General features: G+C 36.8%; 2 protein-coding genes across 2 annotated transcripts; both read right to left on the bottom strand.

Annotated features, from left to right (window-relative positions):
• Positions 1 to 58: 58 nt before the first annotated feature.
• On the bottom strand, positions 59 to 970 carry LOC126979254 (UDP-N-acetylglucosamine transferase subunit ALG14 homolog). The gene has a single exon (XM_050828531.1). It carries the CDS (start codon positions 735 to 737, stop codon positions 93 to 95), a length of 645 nt encoding a protein of 214 aa, XP_050684488.1. The 5' UTR covers positions 738 to 970; the 3' UTR covers positions 59 to 92.
• A 5578-nt stretch (positions 971 to 6548) lies between these two features.
• On the bottom strand, positions 6549 to 7355 carry LOC126979017 (craniofacial development protein 2-like). The gene has a single exon (XM_050828161.1). It carries the CDS (start codon positions 7353 to 7355, stop codon positions 6549 to 6551), a length of 807 nt encoding a protein of 268 aa, XP_050684118.1.
• Positions 7356 to 9559: the final 2204 nt, after the last annotated feature.

The following is a 9559-nucleotide window of genomic DNA, read 5'->3' on the forward strand; positions in this document are numbered from 1 at the left end:
ATCTTTTGTAATTTTATTATTGTAGTTTATCTGCCTATATTTTAAATAAATACTAGAATAATTCGATTTATCTTTATTTTTTATAATCCAGCTTAAGTAAGTCTACCAAAATACATAGTTCTCCAAGACACCCTATGAAGTTGTGGCCACTGCACTACAAAAATATCGGCTATAAATTGTAGTATCTTCCCAGATAATGATAAAGTTCTTACCCTACAAAGACTTTCAATAAACACTATTCTGCAATCTAGAATGTAAGAACATCTCATTAAAAACACAACAAAACAAATTGGAATGCATGTTCCAGGGCCATTGCAAATTATAACATCTGGTCTAAATCTTAATATTGGTGGAACACAGTACAAAACAGCATGGAGAGTGCTGAAAATGGATGTCATATATGGCTGATGTACATTTCTACTTCTGGGAATCTTGCAGATTTGATAGTCCTTTGTATCCTTTTCAGCGGAGTTAATTTTAGCTTCGCTATTATTGTCAGAGTCAGCCATCATGTAAAGCCTTGGGCTGTATTTGGTTAAATTCATTTTAGTTACAATTTTTAATAGCTCGGTAGTGTGTCCTCCGGATCCAATGCAAAGTATAACTTTTAATGATTTCTTTTCGCCATTAAGTTTATTCTGCTGAGCGTATATTTTAATTAAAATATAAAGGACTCTCAACAACAAAGAGCCGAAAATTGTAATAATTGTTAAAAGCACTAAATTATTCGAATCCATATCCGGAATGTTCCAATTCTTATAGGTACAAAGTAAGACTTTCTGAATTACACTCAAGAATTTTCTCTTTATTTAAGATATAATTATTATGGTAAAGAATGGTACATACTATATCTTTGATTAAGTTATTTGAGCGGGGTGAGCCTTTGATTTTATAATATAATTAAAACTAATTAGCCATTGAAACGTCCGCGCAACTGGAGCCGCTTGTTTCTTTATATTTTATTAAAAGTCCGTCAACTGTCATTCTACCGTCTACGTACGACACGCTATGATGGCTGTTTTGACGTTTGTCCACTCATGAAGTTTCGTAAAAAATGATGTGGTGTCGTGGGACACCAGGTAGGAACAAATTGCAAAAAAAAATCGTGCTCAATTAGGTATTGTACGGATTTTTTCTTACGGTTTTACTATCACATTTTTTCAGTTCGGTCGCGCAGCAAAATCCCTATCCCCTCCAAGCCCGCTGTAAGGAACTTCGTTTCAATAATTACATTGAAGGAGCAAATTACTGTTCTTTATTGTCAATAGTGACGTGCAGTTAGTCATAAAAATTTAACGTATGTGTAATTTTAGGACACAAAATGTATATTACATTGATTTCTAAACTATATTAGGGTCCCGCGAACATTTATATTTTATTTTTGGAACGAAGATCCTTACGGCAGGCTTGGAGGGGATAGGGATTTTGCTACGCGACCGAACTGAAAAAAATGTGATGGTAAAACCGTAAGAAAAAATCCGTGGAAAAAAGTGCGTGGAATAAAACCATTAAATGAGACGTGCGCAGGCGCGACAGTCGCATACACAAGCGAGTAGTGTATAATACCTAATTGAGCACGTTTTTTTTTTTTTTGCAATTTATGTCGATTCTACATTAGCCGAAGGAACTTCGTTCCTACCTGGTGTCCCACGACACCACATCATTTTTATAAGATTCTAATTATTGGTGTACTTATTTACCACAAAACACGGCATTTGTTTTTCGAAATTCAAAATTTTTAAAAAAGAACTCTAATACGTCCGTCATATAGGATCGCTAGCCAGCACAACTACAACCTCCGGCTTGTGAGTGCACTGCGATCGTGATATAGTTTTGACCTGGCTTTGGATTTCGGATATTGATTATTGATACTGCATTACCGTTGACCCTTGCTCGTTAATTTGGACTCCGTTTACGCCTTTTGTTGAGGATTTCGTCGATATGGCCGAACGTACGCAGAGAACTGTTCTAAACAGGCAGCCACGTGAGTTCGTTATACGCTTTTGTAACTATTTTGATCGTGAGTCTCAAAATGGAGGGCAAATCTTACCTATAACGTCAGTGGTTGAACGCGTAGCTGATGCGCTTAATATTGGACAACGAACTGTTAGACGAATAACTAAAGAAAAAAAAGGCGAGACTGGCACAGAAATAAATAAATTTCACACATAAAGAGAAAACGAGCAAAACCAGCCGTAGCCATTGATAGCTTTGATGCCGATGCCATCCGAAGACATGTGTACGGCTACTATTTACGGAAGGAGTATCCAACAAGAAAAAAGTTAGTACAATAACTGAAGGCAGCTGGATTATTCTTCGGTGGGGAAAGTTCTTTAACGAAGATTTTAAAGACCGTTGGATTTCGATACAAACAATGTTACAAACGCAAAATATGGAAAGATTTGATATCGTGATGGCAAGATATAGTTTTTTACGGCAAGTGTAAGAAATTGAAAATTATTGGCAAAATGTTGTGTTTTTGAAGTTAAACTTCTTTTGGCGCGATGGAGAAAAATGATGAGAGTGAATTTTTACGATGCGCGCCTACACCGACACCTGAATTCTACTTCGTGAAGTTAGTTCTAGGTGGCATGAAAATCGATAACTATGTTCAAGTTGTATGTTCTAGTATTTTTATATTTAGAACACGTGTTTCGTAACAGTACAATTAAACAGTGTGAATAAATAAATATTATTTTGATGTTTTTATTAAATCAATTTCATATACGACGGTGATAGTATTTACTTATAATTTATTTGTATATCTATATATATTGAATATTAGTGATAAAACTGATTTGAATAAACTGTTTTGAGTGTATTTATAGATTAGAGGTTAATTGTCGGTATGTATAATTTATTTACATCGTTAATTAAAAATTATTACATTATTATCAAATTTTTTTTTTCGTTTTGTTTTATTTCTGGTATATTAAGAAATTTTATGTATAAATAAAAAAAATCTATACTTGTTTATTACCTTAAATGCTGAGTGTTTATACGATCTTTGATCTTAACTATTTGTTAAAATTTGATTTATTTTTCCATACGCCAAAGAAGTATAACTTCTAACGCGTGTACATTCGTACACACACTCTTTTTTTTGATGAAACATGGGTTAATGCTAACCATACTGTAAACTGTTCTTGGACCGATGACACTGCAGCATCTACGTCCAAAGTTCCTGTTGGAAAGAATCGCGACTTATAATTTGTCACGCCGAAACCATCAACGGGTTTGTCCAAGGTTCTCTTATGGCTTTTGCATCAAAAACAACTGGAGACTATCATGAAGAAATGAATGGAGAAAAGTTTACTGAATGGTTTACCTCAATGTTGTGTAGCCTCCCTGAATTATCTATTATAATTATGGACAATGCCCCATACCACTCGATGCAAATTGACAAGCCACCTGCCCAATCCCAAAAGAAAGCTGACATCGTCGCATGGCTTCAAAAAAATGGCGTAGTTAGATGCAAACATAAACATGTTAAAAGCGGAATTAGTACGTCTTTTAAGAAAACAAAACAACCAAGATCCGATACGTCATTGACGAAGTAGCGTTAGAACATGGGCACAGAATTATACGGTTACCGCCTTACCACTGTGAATATAATGCAATTGAGTTGATGTGGGCTCAAATTAAGGGATATGCTGCAAGACGCAAAACAGAACCCCCATTTACCACAACAAAAATGCTAAAAGTATTAGAAGAAGCTTGTGAACATGTGACTAAAGGAGACTTCGAAAAGGTTGTGAATAGAACTGTTAAATTAATAAGGGAAGATTATGAAAGAGATATGAAAATAGATAATATTTTAGAAAACGAACTTATAATTAATGTAGATGATGATAGAATGAATCTGATTAAATCTGGCCTTTTGTTACACATTTTTTTGGTCTCCTTTTGAATTAATATGTTTCTTATGTGCATATAAAGTACCTATGTATATTCATTTTCATCCCAATATTCAGTTCGTTCAAATATTATAAGTAAATATTTATATTTTTGTTTTTGTTTTATTAAACCTTTTTAATCAGGTACTACTTGCAACAAAAAGTAATAGATTTGATTATATTTTTTTTGAGAATAAATTTACATTTCACATCACGATTATAATATGTCAAAACGGCCGTCATAGCATTCCGCTAGTTATAGTATAAAACGTGAAAACGCGTTATAAGATGGCGACGAGGTATAATCCGGCTAAATTTGAAATCAAACAGTTGCTTATAACGTAGTGGATTTTGGATATCTAAAAAACGGATTTTTTACACGATTCTAGCCGCCATCTACAAAACCAATCTATCAATGACTGTACGTTTCATGCAATCGAGTGAAACGCTTCTTTCTTAAATAGCATGCGTGGCCAACATGAGACAGATAATACACACACACACATACTCACGCCTTGTTCCCGTCGGGGTTGGCAGAGACAATAGAATGCCATTTGCTTCAATCCTTACAAACCTCACGCGCTTCCTATACATTCTCGGCGCTTTCTCTACATTCATAACTCTTTTCATACATGCTCGCCGGTTGCGGGTGCTTCGGACCTCTCCTTTTCTCAAAACGTCCCCAATTTGATCGACGAATGTTCTACGAGGTCTCCCGCGACACACTTGCCCACACACACTTGCCTTATATATTTGATGCGTCATTCTTTCTACACCCATTCGCTCCACGTGTCCAAACCATTTAAGCATTCCTTTTTCAGTCCTTGTCACAACATCTTCTTTCAAACCACAGCGCGCTCGTATTACCGCATTCGGAATTCTATCAGTCAGTCTTACCCCACACATACTACGCAGTGATCGCATCTCAACTGCGTTAATTCTGCTTTTATTCTTCTTCTGCCATACCCAACTCTCACTTCCATACATTAACGTGGCGACAAGCACTCCATTATGTACAGCCATTCGCGCTTCTATTGGCACAGTCTGACCGTTTATAAAGGCATGCAGCGCTCCATTCACACAATTTCCCGCAGTCACTCCCCTTTCAATGTCACCTTCATATCTTCCGTCTCTTGTAAACATGCTACCCAAATATACGAATTCTGTAACTTGTTCTACCCTTTCATCTTCAATCGTGATAGTACACTCAGTCAACCTTTCATCCTTCTCAAATACCATCACTTTCGTCTTTCTTGCATTTACTTTCAAACCTCTCTCTTTTAATCCCGTTCAAGCGGTTCATCATTTGTTGCAACTCATTTACCGATGATGAAAAATGACTTGATCATCGGCGTACAAGAGGCACTTAACACACAACCCTTCCATATTGATTCCACATTGCATTTCTCTCACATCATTCATGCATCCATCCATGAATAGGTTGAACAACAAAGGCGACGCTACACAACCCTGTCTGACACCTTTGGAGATATCAAACCAGCCCGTATAGCCACCATTAACACTAACACAGGCTTGAGAATCCCTGTACAGAGATTTCAGAGCCCTTATCAGAAAATTGTCCACCCCATACATAGATAAGACCTTCCATAATTCCTTTCTATTCTATACAGTGATAGCCTTTTCCAAGTCTATGAACGCGCAATATACTTTCTGGTTTTTTGCCAGACATTTTTCAGTGATGCAGCGTAAGGAAAAGACTTGATCCGTACATCCCATTCCCTTCCGAAAACCCGCTTGCACATCCCATACCTTGTCATTAGTCACATTCATTACTCTTTCAATCAATATTCTGGCATACACTTTTCCAACAACACTAAGAAGGCTGATCCCGCGATAATTTTGACATTTCTGATGCGAGCCTTTGCCTTTATAAATTGGGACAATCACTGCCTTCGTCCAATCGTCTGGAACTTGGCCCTGTTTCCAACATAAATTAAAAAGGCGATGCAGCAGGCTCACTATTAGTCCATCGCCAGCCTTCAACATTTCAGTCGTCACTCGATCATACCCAGCAGACTTTCCTGACCTCATACCTCCTAACGCTTTCATAATTTCATCAAAACTAATTTCATCACTCGGGTCCACAAACATATCTATTATCTCTTCTTGCTCTTTTTCACTTACATCTTTCTCGTATAAGCTCTCAAAATAATTCTTCCAGCACTATCATACTTTCTTCATGTATGACCTCACCTCGTTCATTCCTAATCATTTTCATAGATGAATTTATATTTTTTCCCCGCGCTTCTTTCACGAGTTTCCAAAACAGTTTTATATTATCTCGAAAACTTGCGCCGAATTGTTCCTTATATTTCACCTTTTTCTCATTCCTTTTTTTCTCTATACATTCTTTAACTTACGCTTTCACGCATCTATATTTGTCCTTGATTTCTTTAACATTATATTCATTCATACCGCCACTCGCTCTATTTGTTGCTTCTATTGCCAAGACATCCAGCCATGCTTTTTTCTTTTCCTCAACCATTCTTCTAGTTTCATCATCCCACCAGTCGGCATTCTGGCATTTCTTGCGCCTTCTTTTACTCACACCGCATACATTTTCAGCACATTTAATAATGTTGTTTTTAAATACCGACCATACATCATTCACACTTTCCTCATTAATCATATTCATAATTGCTTTTTATACATCTCTTTTACTCGCTGATCTTTCAATCTGGAAAGTCTTTGTTTTATACGTTCTAATTCAGTAATTGACCCTTTTGATCTGTGCCGCCAGCGTTTAAACAAACCACTTATTCTGCTAATTACCAAATAGTGATCTGTGGCGACATCTGGTCCACGATAGGCTCTAGTATCCACTACTTTAATTTTCATTCTTTCATCGACTATCACAAGATCTATCATACTCCTTAACACAACATTGCCTTCCTTCTTTTGCCACGTGTACATATGTATCATCTTATGCTGAAACCACGTATTCATCACAGACAGACCCATCTCCACACATATATCTAACAAGTAAACGCCGTTGTCATTCACATTTTCATAACCATCACGCTTCACTTCAACCCTTGCATTGAAATCTCCAAGCATGACAATACGTTCATTCAACTTACGCAATAACAAAACCTCTCTCGTTTGTTCCCAAAATTCTTGTCTTACCGCCTTACTATGGGAAGAGTCCGGAGCGTATACACCTACCAAAAATAGAGGTGTCAGACCTACTTTCAATCGGACCCAGATAAGGCGGGGACTTACGCACTCATACTCTCGCATGCATTCTGACATTCGCTCTGAAAGAAGTATACCGACGCCATTACTGCCATGTTCTTCATCTGGAACTCCCGACCATATTTCTGTGAACGGGCCGCGCGTCAGTATCTCTTTCCCCTTACATTTTGTCTCATTCACACACAGCACATCTAATTTTCTTTCATTCATTAACTCGAAAATTTCATCCAGTTTCTCATTCATTCCTCCTCTAACATTCAACGTCGAAAAAAAGGCATTCCGATGCCCACTTTCCGCCCCGGCGAGAACAATTTAGACTTAAGCGTATGGCGAATATCGTCGCCGCCTACAGCTGTAAGGTTGCTCCCCCCAGAATATGAGGAGCAGTGTCGTCCTGCAGATACAGGAAGAGGAGGGGATTCTCCGGATCTGCCGGTACCCCCCTGGGGTACAGTTACAGTATTTTTTCCTACAGCCATGTTCCCGACGGTAATTGTTTGTTAGGCTGCATGATGTCTTTGGGGTTTGACAGCCAGCCCCTAAGCGGCGGGACAGAATACCGGGTTTATTTCAAGTTTTCCTTCTCTAAGATCGGAGACGTCAAAAGCTTGATGATATTACGGACGTCAAAATACCTTAGTCGGCTTTTACGACGCCTCGGTAAAAGTGAGGGAGGTCTCTTCTACTCTGCCGGATACTCCACGGCAGAAGGAAACAGATAATATCCTATATATATAGACATAATATAACACAAGTATTCTATCACCATCACTTTTACATCGTAAAACACAACATCGCACCATATTTCCTTCGATTTAACTTAAAATTGTCACTGATGTTGAATAAATAGTGAATATTTCACACGTTTCACAACAATAATAGCTTATTTTTATAGACGCAAATAAAAGTAAACGAAATATGTGTGCAATAGTCAAGAATAATGGTTTTTATAACTTTAGGTACTAAGTACTTACTTACTGTAGGGCAAAAGTTATAAAAACTAGATTCTAGAAAATAAAATTTCGCATATTTATTTCTCGTAAACGTATTTGTAAGTGTTACAACTACCCTTTACGATTTATGGCCCATTTAATGGACCGGTTTTTCAATAGTTTTTGACTTATGGGACGTTTGATGTTTCAATACCAGGCGTAAAGTCGAAAATTTCAAGGTACGTAACAATATAATGTTACGAATTTTTAAAATGCTGATTGTTAATGTTCTTAAAAATTAATAGTTCATTACCATAAAAAAGGTCGTCACCATTGCTGGCAAATAGTTACGCACTTTTTTATATTTTATATTCAACACGTTGTAGCTAGTTAGAGACTTGGCTAAAGAAAATTTGTGATCACCCAGTAATCGATCCATAAACAAGAAAAAATCTATGTAGATTAACATAATATGTGCTAATATTACATTAACCCAACTCTGCTGTCGCTACTGCCCTCGCGACGCGACCATCATCGTCGAGTGAGGTGTCATGTTAATTCGCTCGGCTTGTACCTATCATCTCAAGCTGTCTAGTAAAAACTAAAGGTATGTTCCGATATGCACTGGGTATACTATAGGTAGCACCTTAAATACCCACCGGTCAACCAACTCTACTAACCTGAGTCGAAAAGCGACCATTCTCCATCTCCGCGTTCCTCACCCCTCCGTCGTCCTTTTAGTAGCGACCTAGCACACTGAACACCAGCTGTAGATTATTATTCATTATTTTACGGTTAAGTTCGTTTTCTTACATTTTATGTTAGCATCTGATCGTAAATTTATCGTAATCAAAATAAACAAACATAAAACAGTGACAATGAGAATGTTGCCATAACATAGTGCCATAGTTTTACCCATGTTATAGGGTTAATGAATTATGTTTTTTTTGTCAACTTTATTAAAATAGCATGCAGCAGGTTTATATTATTAGTATTTATATACAACAGCATTTGTATTCAAATTCAAATTTAAATATTTTTATTCAAAATAGGATGTGAAATCACTTATTGAAAGTCAAAAAATCTACCACCCATTCCAAAATGAATGCCTCAGGCCTGAGAAGAATGAGCGCAACAAACTCAGCAGGCTTTTTTTTCCATCAAAAATATGTTTTACAATTAAAGTAACATTTACAAAGTAACATTGTACAATTAAACTTATTATTTAATAGCCTGAGGGCGGTCGCTCCATTCCCAATCTGTGGTATCATTAAGAAAGTCATTTATGTTATAGTAACCTTTACCACACAAACGTTTTTTAACAATTCTTTTGAATAACGTAATACTTTTGTTTTGAACATTTTCTGGGATCTTGTTGTAAAAGCATATAGATCGCCCCACAAAAGACTTACTTACTCGACTTAGCCGAGTAGTAGGCATCATCAGTTTATGTCTTTTCCTGGTGTTAACATTATGGTTATGACAGTTTCTGGCAAATTCACTTATGTGCCTATG

This window comes from Leptidea sinapis, chromosome Z (assembly GCF_905404315.1).
Source record: "Leptidea sinapis chromosome Z, ilLepSina1.1, whole genome shotgun sequence".
Classification (NCBI taxonomy): Eukaryota; Metazoa; Arthropoda; class Insecta; order Lepidoptera; family Pieridae; genus Leptidea; species Leptidea sinapis.